The sequence below is a fragment of the Sus scrofa genome, chromosome 13 (genome assembly GCF_000003025.6).
Source record: "Sus scrofa isolate TJ Tabasco breed Duroc chromosome 13, Sscrofa11.1, whole genome shotgun sequence".
NCBI lineage: Eukaryota > Metazoa > Chordata > Mammalia > Artiodactyla > Suidae > Sus > Sus scrofa.
This window is the reverse complement of record NC_010455.5, coordinates 98454928-98478157: the sequence shown is the minus strand read 5'-3', so window position 1 is coordinate 98478157 and position 23230 is coordinate 98454928. Positions and strand designations below refer to the sequence as shown.

Genomic DNA, 23230 nt, shown 5'->3' with positions numbered 1-23230 from the left:
ATTGGTTTTATTTCTATTGCCTTGGGTAACTGACCTAATACTGGTATGATTTTATGTCAGAGAATGTTTTGCCTATGATCTCTTCTAGGAGTTGTATGTTGTCTTGTTTTATATTTAAGTCTTTAAGCCATTTTAACTTTATTTTTGTGCATGTTGTATGTGTTATAATTTCACTGATTTACATGCAGCTGTCCAGTTTTCTCAGCAACACTTGCTTAAGAGACCATCTTTTCCCCATTTTCTATTCTTGCCTCGTTTGTTGAAGATTCACTATAGGTGTGCAGATTTATTTCTTGACTTTCTATTCTGTTCCATTGATCCACATGTCTGTTTTTGGGCCAATACTACAGTTTTGATTACTGTAGCTTTGTAGTATTATCTGAAGTCTGGAAGGATTATGCCTCCTGTTTTATTTTTCCTCAGGATTGCTATAGCATCTGGGTCTTCTATGGTTGCATATAAATTTTTGGATTATTTGTTCTAGTTCTGTGCAAAATGTCATGCGTAATTTGATAGGGATTTCATTAAATCTGTAGATTGCTTTGGGTAATATGGCAATTTTAACAAAATTAATTCTTCCAACCCAGGAGTATGGGAACTTTCCATTTCTTTCCCCTTTAATTTCCTTTAGTCAGGTTTTATAGTTCTTAGCATATAGGTCTTTCACCTACTTGTTTGGGTTTATTCCTAGGTTTCTTGTTCTCTGGTGTGATTTTAAAAGGTATTGCTTTTTACATTCCCCTTCTACTAATTCATTTAGTGTAAAGAAATGCAACCAATTTCTGTATATACAAATATGGGTGCATCGCAAATTCACAAGTTATCCTTGTGCAGGAGGGGCCATGCACAAAGAGGAAGGGTGAGAAGGGGAAATGGGTACTAAGGCTGGAAGTTGGCTTTGTGGGAACAGCAAGCAGAAGTGTGGAGTGAGTTCCTTCTTTTCTTCCTCAACCTGTCAGCGCCTCTCCATGCCCTGTGCTGGGTGCTGGGCTCATCAGCAAGCAGTGTGGCTTGATCAGACCAAAATTTGAGGTCTTTTCTCCTTGTTAAAAAAAAAAAAAAAAAAAAAAAAATCACCAATTTTACTGAGGTATAAATGCTACACCTGCCATTTGCATGTCATGTTATCCCAAGAGAATAGTCTTGGAAATGGAGATGTTAATGGAACCTCCATGAAGCTGATATTCCCTGTGTTTCAGATTAATCAAAGGAAGGAACGTAAAGTTGACTTGGTGTTTACAGCAGAGCTCTACAACACAGAGGTAAGTTGCCATGATTCGTGAAGTGTCCCTGTTAACAATTCGTATGAATTTTTTTTAAAGTGAGAACTTTAACATATAGTGACTTGGAGGTTTGTTGTTGCTTTTTTTTCTTGCTTTGTTTTCTATTTGTTCTCAAGAATTGAAGACCAGAGCTAGGCAGAGTAACTTCATGGCTTTATACAGGGATGCTTTTAAAAACTGTCCACACAGTCATGGTCCTCTCCTTCCTCTGCCACTGTGGAGGGTGCTTCACACCCCCTTTGGCGCCCTGTGCCCCTCCCTAGCAGCTCAGAATCCTTGAAGTGACTCACTCTCAAATGGCAAGCTGCTCTTTTCCTGTCAGCTGGTGACATTTCTTGTTAGCAGGCTGGTAGAACAGGAGGCCAGTTCCAGGAGCGTCCACGCACAGAGGCGTTCTTTAACAGAGAGCAACCACGGATGCCACAGGCATATTCAGACTCTACAATGTGACCCAGCAGGCCATGGTTTGCCTAGGTTCCTTTCCATGTTCTCAAGAAGGGAGTAAACAGGGGACTCCTATAGAAATTAGAGCCTGATGAACTTCCAAGTGCTGGGCCAAGCTGAGAGGCAATAGCTGACACCTGGGTGGGGGGACCAGGCTAAAGCCCTGTGTGTGGCACTGAGTCAAAACCCCTCCTGTGAATGAGCAGGCAGCACCTGGCATTAAGGTGTCTCAGGGAAGAAGAGCTTCAAGGATAAGGCATCACTCCTCCAGCTGATGCTTCTGGAAGAAAGCTTACCAGTACTCAGGAACAAGTTCTAACAAGACAACAGTATTCTGACTTTGCTAATTAACCAAAGAATTAACATTTTCTTAAATCATAAGGAAGTTTCCTTTGATTTCTCTGTTGCAAACAGAAGTGTTAGATTAAAGCTAAAGGGAAAACAATTACTAGATTTTTTTGACCAATGATGTTTTTCTGAAGGGCATGGCAAGCTGACTGAAATGTCCCATTTCAGGGTGTGAGAAGAGTTCTTTCATCTTAAGGCAACTGCCTTGATTCTCTGGAGCTGCTTGGGGGGAGGAAAGGGAAAGAAAAACAAAAAGGGACAGTACTCATTTCCTTTTCCCTTCCCTGGAAACAGTTTTGACATCAAAGGAACCTGCATTCCAGCCTGGTCTTCTGCCTTTGATAAGCCTCTTCCCCTAGCACTCCCTTCACCTTTTTCTTATGTTGCAACCATAATTAAGATTTTAATGCACAAATGAAATGCCCTCTCATTTAAACGAGCACTCACCAGAGGAAAAGCAGCACACTGGAATGACTATTTCAATTTTTCAAGTTAGTTCTAGGAAGGGGCTTATTAAGCAGGTCCAAGTTTGATTAGTTTGTTTCTTTGTGGGCTTTGCCTAAGCTTATTTTTGGTTGTTGTTTTTACTGGGATTCCACCCAGTTTAAATGACTGTAAAAGGGAAAATAACTCAACCGCTCAACCAACCATGTCGTAACGGTTTTTAACTATGGGCCCACATGAATGGCTTTTGAGTGGGGCCTTGAACTTCCTCAGATCTAGGTCCAGTGGATGCATTTTTCTGGGAAGTGGTTCCCTGGCTTTTATTGTTGGGTTAAGGAATCAGTGACTTAAAAGGGTGGAGAATGAGTCGTATACTTGATGTCTACTCAAAGCATCCAGCTACCCAGCTCTATATGCCTGTGCATTGGAAAATAAGTAAGGGTGATCCCAGAACACTCAGTGCACCCACATTTAAATATGAGTGCAAACCAGTATACCTTGGTTGAACCCTTTGGAGGAACCAGTCCCATTTGGGGGATCTATGCTGCTACTTCTTTTGGATTAGATCTCAGAGTAGAGAGATGGAGTTCTCACAGAGCCAGGGCCCTGGCATCACACAGACACAGCTCAGGCCCTGGCTTACCACTTACTAGCTATGAGACATGGAGTAGGTTCCTCTTTAAACTTCAGTCTTAATCCAGAGATTTGGAATAAGAGGACTGAATTCACTGGGCAGCATGAAGATACTGTCATTTGTGTTCATGGAAACCAGCTTCCTTTAGGTTCGAGTCTGCAAGCTTGAGGACCAGCTAAGCATTATGTTGGTGCACAGGAGAGAAGAAAGAACTCATATCCTAGAGGTTTGAGCTAAGCAGCACTCACAGATGTCAATGGTATTTCTTTGGAAAAGGCCCAGCATTCTTTCATAAGGGCACCATCAGAAAGCAGGAGCTTTTGAGAACTATGTCTAGATACTTATATGCAACATAACAATGGGAGGAAAAAGTATGTATACATGTATATGTAACTTGGTCCCCATGCTGAACAGTGGGAAAAAAAATATATATTTATATATAAAAAAAGATATTTAGGAAGTTAGAAAGGAGCTTAAATGACAGCATAGAATGAAGATGGTTATGTTCAGCTGTGAGCACAAAAGTCACTTTCTGCAAAGCAAAGACCACCACCGATCAGTGCCACGCCTTCCTGCCGTGTACAAGAAACTCCCCAGTCTTGTGTGTGTTGTATACGGGGGTGGCTGGGGAGTGATAAGGAACCATTCTAATTCCAGAATCTTTATTTCAGGAAGGTAAGGCACGTCTGGGGAAATGTTCTGCTCAAGTATTTTTCAGGAATGAGAAACCCAGACCGGCTGTTAATGTAACTTGTACTCAGCTCCTTGAGAGGAAGAAAAGACAAGAAGAGGATTATCAGCTCTACAGGCACATGAAGCAACTTAACACCCCCTTGGATGTAGTCAGCATACCTGGTATGAACCAATACTTGAAATTTCTATATTCAGGAATACATGTCATTACTAAATCTTAAAAAGAATGATCATTTCAAAATTTATCCCCCAAGTTGCACTTTAATTCAGCTACGGAATGTGATACCTTGTTATTAAGACAAAACTCAGAAGGATCCTTTTCCTCTCCTCCTTTAGTATGATATAGTGACTCCACCAAAAACTATCTGTGCCCCTTTAATCTGCCCACTTCCCATCCCAGATGAGGAGCAGGGCAGAAGCTGGACCCCAAGGGCGAGGTAGAGAGAGGTCTTTGCAACAGGACCCACAGATAGGGGTGCAGTTTTCAGGTCGAGTCCAGAAGATGAGATGTTTCTAGAGGTTTCTGGTGATAGCTTTGGGAACTTCAGGTGACGAGTCCCCATCCAGAGCCCCCACTGTGCCCACCACGGCCTCCTGCACCAGGGCCAGTCGAGCCCCACTGTTTGGGGCCTGGCTGGGAGGCTGCGGTGGAGTCAAGATGATCTCATTTTAGGTCCAGAGCTAATGGGCAGTGGTGCCGTCTCTTATAAGAAATGAGCCCTGCCTCCCAAGTGACTCAGCTGAAGTGAAGCAGAGCCCATTTGTTCTGGCACTCAGCAGGGTGTGTGGGCAGCAGCTGAGACTCGGCACTTACTGGCAAATCCAATTTCCAAAACCACAAAAGTCATCTCTGGACTTGCACTTGGGTATTAAGCTTGACATCGGTCCATGACAGTGCTCTCCCCCACCCCAAGTTCACGCATTTGCCCGGAGATTGTGACAGACCCATGCTGGCCTGGACTCCTTCCTGAGTGTATCTGGGTCCCATCTATTATGGAGACTAAGTGATCTGCAAACCCTGGAGGTGGGATAGAGCTCCTTGCATTTCTGAAATTCAGGAGCTTGGCTCATTTTCATTATAATTCTTTGATAGCTCGGATTTTATGAGGAACAATTCAGAATCTTACATTGTAGTAGAATTTGTTTCTATTTAACTGCCTGAAATAAATGGGGCACTGACTTAAAATTTACAGTTATTTAGGGACTGGTCTCTTCCTTAGCTGGGGAAGTAGGGTTTTATATATTTTTCTTAAAACACTAATTTTAGAAATTGTATCAGACCTTTTCTTTGAATTTTTGCCACAGGATCACTAGATTTTCCAGTCAGATGCTCCATGACTGAGCTATACCCCCAAAGATCACTAGATTTTGGACACTTTTTAATAGTGCAGGTTAACTGGGTTATGTTGAGTCCTATATGCTGACAAGGCTCATTCTATAACAATCTAACTTAATGTGGCTACCATGAAGCTTCAAAAGAATTTTTTAATAGAAGGCACCTTTTCATAAACAAAATCTACAAATGCTCTCATCACTGTAAATTCAGCAGAGACAGTTAACGGTGCTATCTATGGCCTGTATATATAAAATTATCTATTTAAAACTGAAAAGGTTTGGTTTTTAAAGTGAATCAAAACTTACATTGGAGGGGTTCCCATTGGGGCTCAGCAGGTTAAAGACTCAATGTTGTCTCTGTGAAGATGTGGGGTTTGATCCCTGGTTTCGCTCAGTGAGTTGAGGATCCAGCATTGCCGTAAGCTGCAGTGTAGGTTGCAGATGAGGCTCAGATCTTGTGTTGCTGTGGCATAGGCTGCAGCCTCAGCTCTGATTCAACCCTTAGCCCGGGCACTTCCATGTGCTGCAGTAAAAAAGAAAACAAAAAAGAAAAAACAACCTAAGTTGGAGTAGCCAGTTCAAATCTTAGCAGGTCTTATTCAGTATTTAATCAACCCAGGTACTGGACTGTTGGGCAGTTTTCTCTACAGTTGGTAATTGAGAAGAGCTATCCATTTTAGGATATGCTTGCTCTGCACTGTTTTTCCCCTAAAAAAGTAGCTGTCTGGTTTTTGTTCTGAGTAAAAATTTTACCTTTTCTAATGAATTCATAAAGTTCCTATAGGTGAGCCCAAATACACTACATATAAAGGGAAAGACTGAGACCATGAAAAACCAGCTAACGTCCTGACTCTGTAGCAGTGCTATTGGCATTTACAGTTCGTATTGTCCTCATTAGTCACTGTGTTTTGTATAACTGATTTTTCTTTTGTGCTAATTTGTTTCGATCTCACCAGTTAGTCATAGTGGCACTGTAAGATAAAGAAAGTCTGTCACTCTCTCTCACTCCTACCGCCCATATACATGACAGGAATTCAAGGCTCAGCTCCAATCTCATCTCTGTGAGGCTTTTCTCAACCTCCCCCTCCCCTGTGCCACCTCAGCTCTCTGATACTCCCTCCTTTAAGGAGGGTGTGTGCTGAATTTCTACAGTCAGCAAGTGAAGGGTAGGGCCCATCTTTTTATCTCTCACAGTACCCACCCCATCAATGGCTGCCATTATAAACTGGCCAAGCCAAGTTCTACCAATGCAGAGCAGAATTTATACATTTATTTATTTGTTAAGGCCACATTTGTGGCACATGGAAGTTCCCAGGCCAGGGACTGAATCTGAGCTGCAGCTGCAACCTATGCTGAATCCTTTCAACCCTCTGTACTAGGCCAGGGATAGAACCTATGCCTCTGCAGCAACCTGAGCCACTGCACTCAGGTGCTTAACCCACTGTGCCACAGCAGGAACTCCCAGAATTTATGCTAAAGATTACTTTACCAAGAAGGATTCATTTCCTAATAAGCTATTAGTATTCCTCATATATTATACTCTTTTGGGCTTTAATATAGACTATCTCCACCAAATCACATAAATGATGGTCCATGAACAGTTATCTAATACATTAATAACCTGTTAAAATTTGAGTTCTTAAAAATCACAAAAGGTAATTTATTAGCCACTGTATCCCTACCTTTAGCAGTATATGATATTAAGCAGATTTTAAAAATAAACGTTTGCTGAATTAAAGATGGCAGTTACAAAAACAGTGCCCCAGGAAAAACCCACTTGATTTCTTCATGTGTTCAAAAAAGAAATGCTGCTGATGCTTTGATTAGCTTTAATGCCAATGATCAGAGAAGGACAAAGACATTAGAGGATTTTGCAGAGATCATCACCCTTGACTGTAGAGCCAAACCAGAAGGTAATGTGGAAGTGACAGAGTTTCAATCTAATTAAAAAATGCTTCTTAACTAACAAGATTTTTAGATTAACTTTGAGTATCATTATAGCTCTTCCTTTGCATTTATATAGTACAGCAAATAGCCCTTGATAGTAGCTTTACTTAGCAGTGCAAGTTGAAGCATGTAAATCTCCATATAATGTAGAAACAGATATAATGTAGAAACAGTCCTATGTCATTAAACTTCTAAAATTTTGTCCTAAAAATGCATTAATACAAATTGCTTTTTTGTGCCCTTAGACAGTCATGGACACATTGATCCCTCTCTGAGACCCATCTGGGATTTAGCTTTTCTGGGCAGCTCTTACGTGATGTGGGAAAAGACAACACAGTTTTTACACTACTACGTGTCACAGCTCAGCAGTGTGAAACAGTGGGTAAGAAAAACTGAAATTAATTTTTACCACAAGAGACACATACAGCCAATGCACGTTCTTACACTAAACTAAGAATTTTTAGTTTTGTGGCAATTTTTAATTGCATTTCATTCACTCAATAAAAATCTGAATAGCAGGTATTGCTTTAGGGACTGAGCAGTGAACAAAAAACAATATAGCTGCCCTTATAGAGACTAATTCTGATGAGAGAAAACAAAACAGTAAACTGATAAACAAGGAAATAAGTATCCAATGGTAGTGAAAGCTATGGAGAAGAATAAAGGAGGGAAAAGGGAGTGTAGAGTATTGATAGATTACTACTTCCATTGCCTAAAGTGAGGCCCCTCTAATTTGAGCAGAGGTTACATGGGAACAGAGGCCTAAAGGAAGTAAAGATGAGCCACACCTCCAGAAGCAAGGGTTTCAGGCAGAGGGAAATGAGGCAGCAAGGTGGCTGATGGGTTGGAAAAACACCAGTAAGGATAATGTGCTCACTCTAGCAGTGAGAGTGAGCAAGGGGAGTGTGCCAGGAGATGGGAACCTGGAAGGCCATTAGAAGGACCTCATCTTTTACTCAGTAGAGGGTTGTTAGCAGAGAATGACTTACAACAGAATCACTTTGGCTGCTGTGTTGAGAACAGACCGTAGACATGGGTAAAAGCAGGGAGACCAGTACAGTATTGCAGTCATCTAGGCAAGGACCAGGATGGCAGCAGTGGGGGTGGTGAGGAGAGTTTGGATTCTGGGTACATTTTGGAGTCAGACCAATAGCAGTCGCTGATGGGTTGGATATGGATACATAAGAGAGTAAGAAAAGTCAAGGATGAGTCTTAGGATTTTGGCCTAATTAGCTAGGAGGCTAGTTGTCATTACTGATTGGAGAAGACTGCTGAGGAACAGACCTGGGTAGAAATTAGCTTGATTTGGGGCAGTCGAAATTCTATAACCAAGTAGAGAATTTGTAGTCATCTGGACATAAGAGTCTGACGTTCAGGGCAGAGGTCTGGGCTGGAGTCATCACCACATAGGTGGTTCTTAAAGCCACAAGAATGGATGAGATCAGAGAATGAGTGTAGACAGAGAAAAGTTATTTAAGGGTTGAGTCCTGGAACACTTTTAACTTTAGAGGTTGGAGATATGAGAAAGAGAGTGTTTTAAGGATGAGGACTGACTCACTTCCAGGAAAGTCAAGGAAGATGAGGACTAGGAATCAACCATTTGATTTAGGCAGCTTGAAGTCAACAGAGAGCTTATTAAGAGCTGTCTCACTGGCACAGCGTGGGCAAAAACCTGATTGGAGGAGATTCAGGAAAGAATGGGAGAGGAAGTGGACATGCTATGTCCTTTAAGGAATTTAGCTTTAAAGGGGAGTAAAGGGAAGGGAGGGGCTGGGGGATGGAGGATGATGGGTAAGCACATGGTCGAAAGAGGGTTTGCTGTGCTATTTTTAGGTTGAGAGATTTAATAGCATGTTAAACCTAGTAGATGGAGTTCCCTTGTGGTGCAGTGGGATGCAGCACTGTCACTGCAGTGGCTCTGGTCACCGATGTGGCACAGCTTTGATCTCTGTGCCTGGGAACTTCCATATGCCTTAGGCGTGGCCAAAAAAAGAAAGAAAATATCCACTAGAGAAGGGCAGGGTAGGACCTGAAGGAAAGAGAAGGAAGACTTGGAGTTAATATGTTTGAGGAGATAGATGGTGAGATCTACACAGGAGATGACCTTGGACAAGGGCACAGAGAGTTCACCTGGAAGGCAGACTAGTGTGGCCCAGATGTTGGTGGGAGGGTAGGCATTATGGTAGGAGCTTGTGGAAATTCTGTTCTGGCTGTGTCTGTCTGTTCAGTGAAAAAATGAGGCAAAGTCACCAGCTGAAAGCAAGGATGAAACAAGTGCCTTGAGCATCACACAGCAGTGCAGGCCCCTGAAGGTCTCTGGTCATGAATTTAGAGGAGGGCCAGTCACTCTCGGCTGCGTGAGTGTGGACATGAAGGAAGCTGAGCTGGGGTTTTCGTCAGGAAGTGTGATTTAGAAAGAGAGGCATTTCCAGAGTGTACAATATCAACTAATCTCAGAGAGGCAAGCCGAGCCAACCATAAGTACACATTTCTAAAAATAGTTTTCATGGATAGGGGGAAGCAGTGGATTCAGGGTGGATGGCTATCAGTGAGTATCTTCTGAGTACAAGGATTTGCTCAGCATCCAGTCAACATTATTAATGCTGGTAAGAGCTTGATGTGCCTTCCTAAGGCCACTTGTAAAGCAGACAAATGTCTGAAGTATAGTTTTTTCTTTTCTTATTGAGATGAACACACTTCTTTCTCCTTATAGAGTACTTTTAATAGAAATGACTCTGTGACTGGATACAGAATGCAGCACTAATTCTTTTCCTAGATAAGTTTCTCTCATCTATCAAGACAATCATATCCTCAACAAAAGGTTTTTTTTAACCTTACCTGAGAAGTTAAGGGAACTTTTTTTTGGTTAGTATAGAAAATGGTGTCAAGAAAACAGTACTAATTTTAACAAAGGTCAGATGAAAACTCAATAGGAATAGAGCAACAGAGACAAAAGAGAAAAAAATAGAGCCTTAATGTCAGTGTTTTCCATTCTTTGGCATTTGTACATGGTGCGTCACCAATGTCACCACCAGCACATACTCTGGTTCAGAAACAGCAGCCCCATTCCCTGCTCATTCTAAGCCAGTCTTTGGTGTATATTAACTGTCTGTTAATATCTCAACTAACCTGCAAGTGGGAAAGTGAGGACAGATGTAATTGTAGAGTTAATAAAACAAAAATGCCTGGAAAGAATGGTTACTGATGGGGAGTTCCTGTCAGAACTCAGCGGAAACAAATCTGACTAGCATCCATGAGGATGCAGGTGCGATCCCTGGCCTTGATGAATGGGTTAAGGATCTGGCATTGCTGTGAGCTGTGATATAGGCCAGCAGCTACAGCTCTGATTCAGCCCCTAGCCTGGGCACCTCCATATGCCACAGGTGTGGCCCTAAAAAGACCGAGGGGGAAAAAAAAAAACGAATGGTCACTGAGTAGGAGTTTCAAAATTTTTTTTTCACCCTATGGGGTTTGGGTTTTAGATAAATAATAATTAAATATGCAACTAACTTGCTGGGTCAACCAAGGCAAATCACTTCTTGTAGGGATACAAAATGAGGATTAACAAGCTGACTGAAGCCCTTGAAACTAACATAAATCTAAATACTAAATCAATTGGGAAATTTGGTTTAAGGTTGATATGCATTTCAGATTAGAGTTCTCTTAAAGAAAAGACTGCACATATCCACATAGATTTTCAAATTCTGCTATTTGGTGGCCATTAAAGATTCTTGTGATCTTTCAGAAAAAGAAGCAACAAAGCAACAATTCTTAAAAAGTCACTAAGATCAGGAAGTCTAGGTACTTTCCCTGGAGCCTAGGAGCAGGACAGTGGGGGTGACAAAGCCAAGACGCAGAAGCAGGGAGTGACTGGAGATGCCCCATGGCCCAAGGTAGTGCAGGAAACAAAAGGGATTACAGTTTTCCCAAAAGTTTTCTCAGTGGGAATTACCTCGTCTATACTCAGGGTTAAACTCGCCTTTTAATCCAACTGTGTACAGAAGTGCAGCCTTATAAACTCTAGCCCCAAATTAACATAGCCTGAGAGAAGAGTGGGCTAAGAAAGGATTGAAATACAAATATATTAGATGCATCTTACTGGAAGCTACTCCTTAAGTGAAGAACAGATGTCGTTCCCAGACCATGAGGGCTAAGCCAAAGGGCAGGGGAGATATTTGCTGCCTAGGAAAAAAAAGTACTTTCCTGACACCTTTAGACTCTATAGAGTCTAATATAAATTGAGAAAAGTAAAACTGAGTATTGTTCCAACTCTTGTCAGTACCAGATACTGGCAGCACCAGAACTACCTAACCTGCAGCATGTCACTGTCAGTCAGCCCAAGTCTTCACTCTAACTAGAAGCCTCCATTGGCCAATGGTTCATTACAAAAAACATCAACCTTATTTATTCTACTAAGAAATCTACTTTTGACTCAAATAAGGTATGACACCATAAAAGCAAAACATTCTCTGACATAAATTGTAGCAATGTTCTTTAGGTCAGTTAGCTCCCAAGGCAACGAAATAAAAGCAAAAAATTTTAAATGGGACCCAAACAAACTTAGAAGCTTTTGCACAGCAAAGCAAACCATAAATAAAATGAAAGCACACCTGGCAGACTGGGAGAAAATATTTGCAAATGCTAGAACCAACAAAGGATTAATTTCCAAAAGATATGAACAGCTAATATAGCTCCGTAACAACAACAACAAAAAAAAATCAAAAACTGGGTAGAAGAGCTAAATAGACATTTTTCCAAAGATGACATACAGATAGCTAATAGGCACATGAAAAGATACTCAACATCACTAATTATTAGAGAAAAGCAAATTAAAACTACAATGAGGTACCTCCTCACACTAGTCAGAATGGCCATCAATAAAGTCTACAGACATAGCAAGGACCTACTGTTTAGTACAGGGTAATCTATTCAATACTGTGTAATAACCTATATGGGAAAAGAATCTGAAAAGGAATGGAGATATGTATAACTGATTTATTTTACTGTATATCTGAAACTAACATATCATCATCAACTATACTCCAACAAAATTAAAATGTCTACAAATGACAAATGCCAGAGAGGGTGTAGAGAAAAGAAAACCCTCCTACACTGTTGGTGGGAATGTATACTGGTACAACGACTATGGAGAACAGGATGGAGATTCCTTAAAAGACTAAAAATAGAACTACCGTATGTCCCAGCAATCCCACTCCTGGGCTTATATCCAGAGAAAACCTTAATTTGAGGTAACACACCGCAGTGCTCACTGCAGCACTATTTACAATCGCCAAGAATGGAAACAACCTAAATGTCCATCAACAGAGGAATGGATAAAGATATGGTACATATATACAGTGGAATATTACTCATCTACAAAATGAAAGAAATAATGCCATTTGCAGCAACATGAACAGACCTAGAGATTATCATACTAACTGAAGTCAGAAAGACAAAAATCATATGATATCACTTATATGTGGAATCTAATATATGGCATAAATGAACTTACTTAGGAAACAGATTCATAGACATAGAAAACATGGCTACCAAAGGCAAAAGGGGATGGGGAGGGATAAATTAGGAATTTGGGATTAGCAGGTACAAACTACTATATATAAAATGATGGACATTAATCCCTAATCCCTGGAACAGCATCCTATTATTGTATAGCACAGGAACTATATAAATATCCTATAAATTGTTCTCCATAATGGAGAACAACTTGAAAAAGAATATGTACAAACACACACAAAACAGAATCACTTTTCTGTTTACCAGAAACTAACACAACCTTGTAAATCAACGATACCCTAAAAAAAAAAAAAAATCTCCTTTTTCTAGCATATATTAATCACCTAAGCCTACTTATTCTCCATTAAAACCACCCTGGTTCTGCTAGGGATCATTCTCTTTTATTGGGGGGTGGGGTGGGGAACAGTAGCAGTAAGTGGGTCCACTGGTAAGTAAACCTTTCAGTCTGTCTCTAGAAAGATTAAAGTGCTGGGTCACCAGAAAATGTGACAGTAAATCATCAATTTGGACTACAAGGATTTGACATTTGTGATGATTTGAACATAAACCAAGGAGATTATTTCTGAATATTAAAAGGATCCGGCATTGCCTGAGCTGCAGCTTGGATTCATTCAGTCCTTGGCCCAGGAACTTCCATATGCCATGGGTGCAGTCATAAAAAAAGAAAAGAAAATGATGGCTTCCTGGCAGAGCCTTACTTGTGTGGCAGTGTACCCTGGATACTTTACCAGGCCGGGGTGGCAATGTCTGGGCTGCAGTTCTTTAATAAGCCCTGCTTTTTGATGGTGTAAGGGTGCTTCCTCCTGGAAGAGAAAGAATTTATAAAAACAGAAGTGTAAGGTGTTTCAATAACTTAATTGAAAAGGTCTTTTTTTTTTTTTTTTTTAGGGTGGCACCCACAGCACATGGAAGTTCCAAGCTAGGGTTGACTTGGAGATGTAGCCACCAGGCTATACCACAACCACAGCAACACGGTATCTGAGCCATGTCTGTGACCTACTCACAGCTCACAGCAATACTAGATCCTTGCCACTGAGCAAGGCCAGAGATCGAACCCATGTCCTCATGGATACTAGTTGAATTTGTTACCACTTCACCGCCATGGGAACTCCTGAAGAAGGTCTTATTATTTGCTGTTGCACACCCGTGGCTTGTAGAAGTTCCCAAGCCAGTGACGGAACCTGAGCCACAGCTGACAATGCCAGATCTTTAACCACTAGGCCACCAGGGAACTCCAAGGAAGGTCTTAATTAAATGGTAGAAGGGGAGTTCCCATCGTGGCTCAGCAGTTAACAAACCTAATACCCATGAGGACATAGGTTCAATCCCTGACCTCGCTCAGTGGGTTAAGGATCCGGCGTTGCTTTGAGCTGTGGCGTAGGTCACAGACGTGGCTTGGATCCCACATTGCTGTGGCTGAGGTGTAGGCCAGCAGCTACAGTTCTGATTCGACCCCTAGCCTGGGAACCTCCCTATGCCTTGGGTGTGGTTCCAAAAGACCAAAAAAAAAAAAAAAAAAAAAAAAGTTTGGGTTACTATAATGTGTGGACACCTTCTACCATTTATTTTTTCTGTACAGCAAAAACTAACACATTATAAATCAATATATGTCCATAAGACAAAAAATACAAACTCCAAAACAGGAGGAGGCATTGCCCTGAAAAAATACTTTATAAGACCAATTTTTTAACCATTTAGAAATACATGATAAACAGGCCTTGAAAAATAGCGCAGTCTGTTGTAAAAGCCTGAGACAATTCTACAACACAGCAAGCCAGCTGTGTCAATATAGTCTAAGATCAAGATTGTTACCAAGCGAGGTCAAACAAGACAAAATCCACCCTAAACCCAGCAATGCCCAACTGATAGAGCCTCCAGAAATGGTTCCTTTATATAAGAGACACTAAACTGTCTCTCATGAATCTCTGACTTCGTAGCCTGTTTTGGAGATTTGCTTTTACCATTCATGGGTAGAGAGCTAGGCATAAGGCAAACTTACCCAATGAGGCAAAGCACCATAGAAAAGCAGTCAATTTCTGATTGATCCAGGCTCTTTTTTTTTAATCATCTTCCTCCAGCACCCTCTCACCTGCTGGAAATTTCATGGCTTGTGAAAATCTTCTTCACTGTAAGCGAAGAAAGACAAAACTTAGTATCAACTCCTTTTGATTTTGCTTTCCATGTTCTTAGTCTCAATGAAAGCCTGGTAGATTAAAATTATAACACAAATTATATTTTTTATTTCTTTGCTTCCATTTTTACTAGTAAGGGGATAAGCACCCTCAGCCCCTAACCTCCTCCCCAAAACAGTGTCAAAAAGAAAAAAGGAATTGGTTTAGTTCCTTAAAATTTTTTTATAGAAACCAAGTGAATAAAAGCAGTAAGGAAGACTGCCTGTCCCCCTTTAAAATGTGTTCGTTTTAGAAGCAGTGTGGTAAAGCATGAAGGATGTGGGTGGTGGAGCTAGTAGATCTGGGCTTGAATTCCCCATTTGTCACTTACTGGCCGTGACCTCAAGTTACCTTCCCTGTAAAACCAGCCTCATAATATGTATTCTTGCATGATAGGAGAATTCCATGGGAACAGGTATAACGTGTCTAGCACAGAACCTGGCCCTTGGTGGCTTGCTACAAATCCTGCCCTGCCCTTTGTCTTAGTGCCTGGCCTATCAGGGATAACATATCAGCTTAAAGTCCATATACAGTATCTAGATTCCTTTGGTTGTAAAGATTCTCCCTATCCTTACAAACCTTAGTCTCCATCAAAACCTATAAATGTTAGAAAAAGTGATAGACTTACTAGATTTCCGCATGTCTTGGTGGCAAAAACAGAATCTATGGCCTCCATATCTTGATGTAGGATACCACCAAAGGAGATGAACGCAGCATCAGAGGCAGCAGATTCAAGGCACCCATCCAAAATAAGAATTTGTACAACACAAGGCTTCCAGATTCTGAGCTAATATAAAACCCACATCAACTATTATACTAATTACCTTTTTTCTTCTTCTAGAAAACAAATGACGATGCAATTGATTTTGATTATACTGTACTACTCCATGAATTCTCAACACAGGTAAAACAAAATGGTATATAGAATTGTTTTACCCAGAAGTTTTTGCAGATCATAATATTTTAGAACTCTTATTTCCAGGAAATCATTCCCTGTCGTATTCACTTGGTCTGGTACCCTGGCAAACCTCTCAAAGTGAAGTACCACTGTCAAGAGCTACAGACACCAGAAGCCTCTGGAACTGAAGAGGGATCAGCTGTGGCACCGATAGAGCTCAGCAATTTCTGAAAAAAAAGATTTGCCTATACCAAATTCTGAACAAATGACTGTACTAAATAGCCTGAATCATTATTCTAGTAAAATTGCCAAGGTAAAAGGCATTCTAATAATTTGGGAAAACCTGTGATTATAGAAAAATACTCAAAAATTTTCAATTAGTTTGGTTTAAATTTTTAACTCTGCTCAGTGCTAAATAGTCACACTGCAGATTTCTCAGTGTTTCAGCCCTAAAATGTAAAACCTAATCAATTAGTATGTGCTGCAGCTGGACCACTAAGTATTTAAAAAACATAAGGAGTTCCCATTGTGGCACAGCAGAAACGAATCCGACTAGTAACCATGACTTTGTGGGTTCGATCCCTGGCCTTGCTCAGTGGGTTAGGGATCCAGCATTGCTGTGAACTGTGGTATAGGTGGCAGACATGGCTCCAATCCCACGTTGCTGTGGCTATGGTGTAGGGTGGTGGCTACAACTCTTATTCAATCCCTAGCCTAAGAACCTCCATATGCTGAGGATGTGGCCCTAAAAAAAAAAAAAAAAAAAAAAAAAAAAATTGGTCTCATCTCTAAATCCACATTTCTCAATATTTTGAACATATTATAGCCATATTATAGTGTATGTTGCTAAATTTCTTCTACCTACTATGTAAAAAATAATGTATTTCAATGAAATTGTAGGGAAAATTGCCTGTTTAAAAGGAATTTTACAATTTTTCTATGATTTCAAGCAAGTATTTCTTTTTAACCTGATATGTCTACTTTTAAATGTTTGTTTCTATATAAATACATTAAAATGTGTTTGTAGAGATCTGTCTATATAGGCAAAATCTGTGCTAAACTAGAATTAAAAGATCTTTATTGTTCAAATTAAATAAAGTGCTTACAGATGAAGCCGAATGTCTGCAAACATGTTAAATGGAACAATGATATAACTGAAAGTATATAAAGTTTTCATAATTTTCATTTATAAAGACAACCTGGATCCAGTGTTGGCATAAATAATTTCTAAAAGCAAACGCAGTAGGTACCATTATCAGATTGGTGGAGTACCTCCCCAAGGCAGGAAGAATTGATCCAGGAAATGTAGCCGCATTTGCCTCTCAAAATTAGTATCATTTAATGGAATGCTTATAGCCAGGTCTTAAAACCTCTAGTCAGGTTAGTGTCCAGTAATTGGTTAGGAAGCATCAGCCCTGAAACATACCAAATGTTACCTTTAAGTCTGTACTATGAGAACATGGAATAAGTTATATCAAGCAGAAAAAAATTTAAGACATAGACTTACAAAATAAGATGAATTATACTGTCACTTTTCAGATATAGTTCATATTCTATTTAAAAGCCCAACTCTGGAGCTGTGGCACAGTGGGTTAAGAATCTGACCCTGGGGAGTTCCCACTGTGGCGCAGTGGAAACGAATGTGACTAGCATCTCTGAGGATGCAGGTTTGGTCTCTGGCTTTGCTCAGTGGGTTGGGGATCTGGCATTGCTGTGATCTGTGGTGTAGGTCAAAAATGCACCTCGGATCCACATGGCTGTGGTGTAGGCCGGCAGCTGTAGCTCCAATTCAACCCTGAGCCTGATAACTTTCATGTGTTGCAGGTGTGGCCCTAAAAAGCAAAAAAAAAAAAAAAAAAAAAAATCTGACTTCAGTGGCTCGGATACCTGTGGAGGCATGTATCCCCAGCCTGGGACAGTGGATTAAAGGAGCCAGTGATTGCAGCAGGTGTGGTGTAGGTTGCAACTGTGGCTTGAATTCAATCCCTGGCTTGGGAACTTTGATATGCCACAGGTGCAGCCATAAACAAAACCCCCAAAAAATAGAACCCAAACCCTTTGCATTCATCTTCCCATCATTTAAGGATTGTTAAGTTTTCTGACGCATTGGGAACAAAGATAGTATCAGCTCTCCCACACATGTGATAATGTGGAGAAAATACTTTACCTGAAATAGCAATCCTGTGATAGATTCCTCTAAATGAAGTTTCCTAAATATCTTCCAAAAAAGTGCCAAAAGCATTATAAAAGCATATTCAGTGTCCTGTGATTTTTAATCTTTCAGTGTCACATTAAGAGCTAGAAACAGGTTTCAGCTTTGTCTCACTTTTCTAAAAAGCACTCTCATCCTCCTAAAGGCATTATTAATTAGTAAGATTAGGCTCACAAATGTGGCCATAACATAATCAGGCAAAGAATCTAAGGTAGCCCTTTAGTAGATTTCAGTATAATAGATTGTAAAAGTGAATTCTACACATACAACATACAAAAAAAAAAATCACCTAATTTATAAAAACCCCACAAAAGTTAAACCAACTAAAAATTTCAATATCACCATTAGAACATCATTTCTAGCACAAAACTCTAAAATTGTCAACTCGATTTTACTAATATTCGATTTTACTAACAGCAGAGAAAATTTCATCTGCCTTGACATAAAACAAAAACCTCTAAATTCCCTAAGCCCTCTTTTCATTAAGAGTCTAAAGAATTCTGAATCATTGTGGTGGCCCAATGGCAGTTATAGAAAGCATCACATTCATTTTCCTAATCTCTTGAGAATCTTCAGAAATTTTAAGACATACAAAACACCAGGATTTTGCATGCATTCCAACCGATTCTACTCATAGTTTCATACCTGAATTATGAATAGTTAGAAATTAAACAAGTTCTGGGAGTTCCTGCCGTGGCTCAGTGGTTAACGACTCCAACTAGGAACCATGAGGTTTTGGGTTCAATCCCTGGCCTTGCTCAGTGGGTTAAGGATCCGGCGTTGCCGTGAGCTGTGGTGTAGGTTGCAGACGAGCCTCGGATCCCGAGTAGCTGTGGCTCTGGTGAGGCTGACGGCTACAGCTCTGACTCAACCCCTAGCCTGGGAACCTCCATATGCCACAGGAGCAGCCCAAGAAATGGCAAAAGGAAAAAAAAAAAAAAAATTAAACAAGTTCTTTTGAAAATCAGCTGGAAGTCTGTATATTGGCCCTTGAATGATAGTCCTTCATGACATATGAGTTTACTACACTGATTTCTCTCAGCTTAGAAAAATCTATGTCCTATTCTGTGATCTTACCTAGCTTTCAAAGTGCTACAATCATGCTGCCTGGAACTTTTTTTTTTGAAACCAAACTTATGTTTATCAAAAGGTATACATGGGGGGAGGGGTAAATTAGGGCGTTAAGATTGATACATACACACTACATCGATATATGTGTATATATTGATATATATATAGATAAATGTACACATAGACCCTTTCTTTTTCAGATTCTTTTCCCGTATCGGTTATTATACAGTATTGAGTACATTTCCCTGTGCTGTACAGCAGATCCTTGTTACTAATCTATTTTATATGTGTATATATATCAATATAAAATTTGATATTTGAAATTTACTCAATACTGTATAATAACTTATATGGGAAAAAATCTGAAAAGGAATGGATCTATGTATACGTATATATATATACACACATACATAGATATAACTGGTGTTCTTTGCTGTATGCCTGAAATTAACACAATTTTGTTAGTCAGCAATATTCCAATAAAAATGTTTTTAAGATAAATACCAAATAATTTTTTTAGTTGAGTTCCAAATCATGCATAAGACCTACTTATAGTAAATATTTACCCCTTCGTTATTTTAAATTCAAATTTGTTTTAAATGATTTTTATTTTTTCCATTTTAGCAGGTTTACAGTGTTCCGTCAATTTTATACTGTACAGCAAAGTGACCCAGTCACACATACATATATATATATTCTTTTTCTCACATTATCCTCCAGTATGGTCCATCATAAATGGACTAGATACAGTTACCAGTGCTATACAGCAGGATTTCATTGCTTATCCATTCCAAAGGCAACAGTTTGCCTCTATTAACTCCCGATTCCCAGTCCATCCTACTCCCTCCCCATACCCCTTGGTTGGCAATTATTTGAATGAATAAATGAATAAATGTTCACAGTAGACTGCCTGTGAATACATTATTTCAATGATGCATTACAGTGTTATTTATTTGAAGACACTTTAAGCAGGCATTAAAGCTCTAATTAAAAAATTTACAGTATAGCAATGCAAACAGATGTTTTCTACAAAAGGATATAGTCCTACATGTCACAATTTACTGCTTACCTGGTGGCTGCCTCATTTCACTGGCATCAATTTTAACTCATCCACATTTCAAAAATATTATCCCAATCTCTAATATCACACAAAAAATATTAATAATGTGACACATCTGAACAAATCCTGCATTTCACAATTTGGAGGTACAGGCGATACTGCAAGGGCCTTTAACCTTGCCTGTATATTGGAATAAGCAGGAAAACTTCTGATCTTGATCCAGATAATCAGAGTACCCAGGGGTTGGCCTGGGTATTTCTTTTTAAAGCTCTCCAAGTAATTTTTAAAGTGCTGCCAAGATTGGAAATTAAGGTGATATTACTGCCTAGTACTCTACCATTCTCCAAAACAAATAATAGTGTTTTTCTTTAAATTGGCCAACAATTATCCTTTACAACAGTAGTATGAAAGAAACTCTTAACTATGAATATTCTTATTAATTTTTTCCTTACACAGACTTTGACTGGTATGTGATATTTACCAACTATATACAAACTAATGACTTAACAAGAGATGTGGGTTCTGTTCCTGGATCATTCCCTATGGGATTCTATTCCAGTTACTCCACCAATTTGGCCGGTGTCGTTGCCTACGAAATGCTGGTTTTTGTACTAGGTATCTTGACTCTTTTCTGCCACATCTTCATAACCAGAGTGTTTAACAAGTTAAAAACATATTCAAATTTATTCATCTTAGTTCTAATATTTCAGATTGTTGGCAGCAGCCAGAGGAATGGTGCTAAATTCTATGAATATATTTTCCTCATCAGGAACAATATCCAAAGTCATTGAGAATAGCATGAGATGCTGATGAAATGCCAAAGCAACAATTTTCAGGCTTGATGCTATTGTAGCAACAGACATGTTCATGAGAAAATCAGCTTGGTTTGATGAGCATCATAACTGCATTAGCAATATGAAAAGTTAATGAGCTATATGGTCTTGGACAAGTTATTTACCTTCTTTGTGCTCTTACTGTCTCTCTTACAGAGTGGACATAATAATAGTACTGACTTTCATAGGGTTGTGAAAACTAAATTAGAAAATGCATTGAGAGCATTTTAAATTTAATTATTTATTTGCTTTTTTTCAGGGCCACACCTGTGGCATATGGAAGTTCCCAGGCTAGGGGTTGTATTGGAGCTAGGGCTGCTGGCCACAGCAATGAGGGATCCCAGCCACATCTGAAACCTACACTGCAGCTCATGGCCAATGCTGGATCCTTAACCGACTGAGCAAGGCCTCAGATCAAATCGAATCCTCAAAGATGCTAGTTGGGCTCGTAGCCCATTGAGCTACAATGGGGATGCTCATCTTTTTTTTTTTTTTTTTTTTTAAAGAGATCTTTTTTTCTAGGAAACTTAAGTTGTAAACCCAAATCTATAAATCAAGAAAAACAAAGATATTGAAATTATTTTATTTCTATTAGCTACTAAGGGAAAGGACTAGGCTATATCTATTCCATCAGACTTTTGGATGAAGCAATTCTGAACAATATGGTGGAACTGCCTGGCAAAGTCTAACATATTCTAGAAACAAAAGCTTAAAATTCTTTCACAATCTCAAATGAATACAGTATATGATAAATTCCAACAGATTCAAATTCAACTAGCAATTAGTAGGTGAATGAAACAGACTAGCCAGCAACCCTGTAAATTATGTTACTTCAAGGTGCAGAAACATTAAAATGAAGACAGATAATAGTATTTACAAAGGTCCATTTTTCACCTCAGAGGTCTGCAAAAAAGTTAACATTCAGGAGTTCCTATTATGATGCAACATAACCATCAACAACACCATCATTAGGACCATCAGTGTCTCTACAGTGGCAGGAACATGGGTTCAATCCCCAGTCTGGTCCACTGGGTTCGGGATCCAGTGTTGCTACAGCTGTGGCCTGGGTCAGGGCTCCAGTTCAGATTTGATCCTTGGCCTGGGAACTCCATATGCCATGGGTCAGCCAAAAAGGAAAAGAAAAAAGTAACATGTATACTCTTAAAAGCAAAGATATGGAAGCCAGAGATCGAAGCAATCTGCTTTATATTAAATAGCTAGAAGTTTAATTAGCATTTTAATATCCCAATGAAGAATGTGAAAAACACTCTTATTAAGATCAGATGGAATTTACTTTTTTTTTAAATTTTTTAACATTTCACCCCTGTGACTCATTTATTTTGTAGCTGGAAGTTTATACAATTTAACATCCCTCACTTATTTCACTCAACCCCTCTAACCACCACCTACCTGTTTGTTCTCTGTATCTATGAGTCTGTTTCCACTTTGTTGTTCATTTGTTTTATTTTTTAGATTCCACCTATAAGTAAAATCATACAGTATTTGTCTTTCTCTTATTTCACTTAGCATAATACCCTCTAGGGCCACCCAGGTGGTCATAAAGGAATCCACGCTTAAACAAAAAAGTAATACTTTTAAGAAGTGTTATGATATATGCAATTTACTTTCAATATTCAACAAAGCAATTTACCAAAAAAAATATGTATGAGACATAGATGGATAATACTCAAAGCAAATAGGACAAAACATTATTACTCTGACAAACTTAACAAAACTGTTCATTGCTGAGTCCGAATGGAAAGTATATGGCTATTCTTTGTATTATCAGCTTTTCTGTATGCTGAAAATTCTTATGATTAAAAAAAAAAATTCACATGTTCCAAGTTTAGAAGTATAACAGAAATAAGTCCCTTCCTCCCTTAAATAAATATTAAATATATTTCAGTAATAACCATATTTTATTTGAGGTAGAAAACCAATCAAAAGAGTTGAGATATACATAGAATTAACTTTTATATCACAAGAGTTTCTGAATATAATAGGAATCTAAAATGACTTGTTTTCAGTCTGAATTCATTCACCAGAATCCATTAAAGTATCTAAACCTTGCAGATTTAATTAAAGTTAGTCAACAAAGTGAGGAAAGTTAGTTCTTGGCCTTTCCTTTTTTTACAGGAAGTTGACCTGTAGCTTCCAAATACTTATTAACGAGGTCTTCTTGTGTGGCCGGTGAACACGGCTGATATCTGCAGTACTCCATAGTATATTCTCCCTTCCCCTGGGAGTTTAAAAAAAAACAAACAAACAGATTTTTCTTTAAAAACAACTCTCAAGTAAAGTCACACAAAGACAAGATTTCAT

At 39.3% G+C, this 23230-nt stretch overlaps 2 protein-coding genes and 1 long non-coding RNA gene across 4 annotated transcripts in view; 1 reads left to right on the top strand and 2 right to left on the bottom strand.

Annotated features, from left to right (window-relative positions):
* RARRES1 (retinoic acid receptor responder 1) overlaps positions 1-16851 on the top strand; it is a 45246-nt gene extending 28395 nt beyond the window's left edge. The window contains exons 2-6 of the mRNA XM_003358645.3: positions 1200-1262; positions 3825-4008; positions 7374-7510; positions 15676-15738; positions 15817-16851. Coding sequence (XP_003358693.1) covers positions 1200-1262; positions 3825-4008; positions 7374-7510; positions 15676-15738; positions 15817-15963 — 594 coding nt within the window. The 3' untranslated portion in view covers positions 15964-16851. The remainder of the gene's footprint in view (positions 1-1199; positions 1263-3824; positions 4009-7373; positions 7511-15675; positions 15739-15816) is intronic.
* LOC106505733 lies at positions 5667-15692 on the bottom strand. The gene is made up of 3 exons (XR_001300415.2): positions 14663-15692; positions 13392-13466; positions 5667-5704 (listed from the first exon to the last, which is right to left on the bottom strand). It is a non-coding gene; the product is annotated as an uncharacterized LOC106505733 (long non-coding RNA).
* Positions 21662-23230, bottom strand: part of GFM1 (G elongation factor mitochondrial 1) — a 45365-nt gene continuing 43796 nt past the window's right edge. For both annotated transcript variants that reach the window (XM_003358643.4, XM_013982167.2), the window contains one exon: positions 21662-23147. In XM_003358643.4, the coding sequence (XP_003358691.1) occupies positions 23016-23147 (132 nt within the window). In that variant the 3' untranslated portion in view covers positions 21662-23015. The remainder of the gene's footprint in view (positions 23148-23230) is intronic.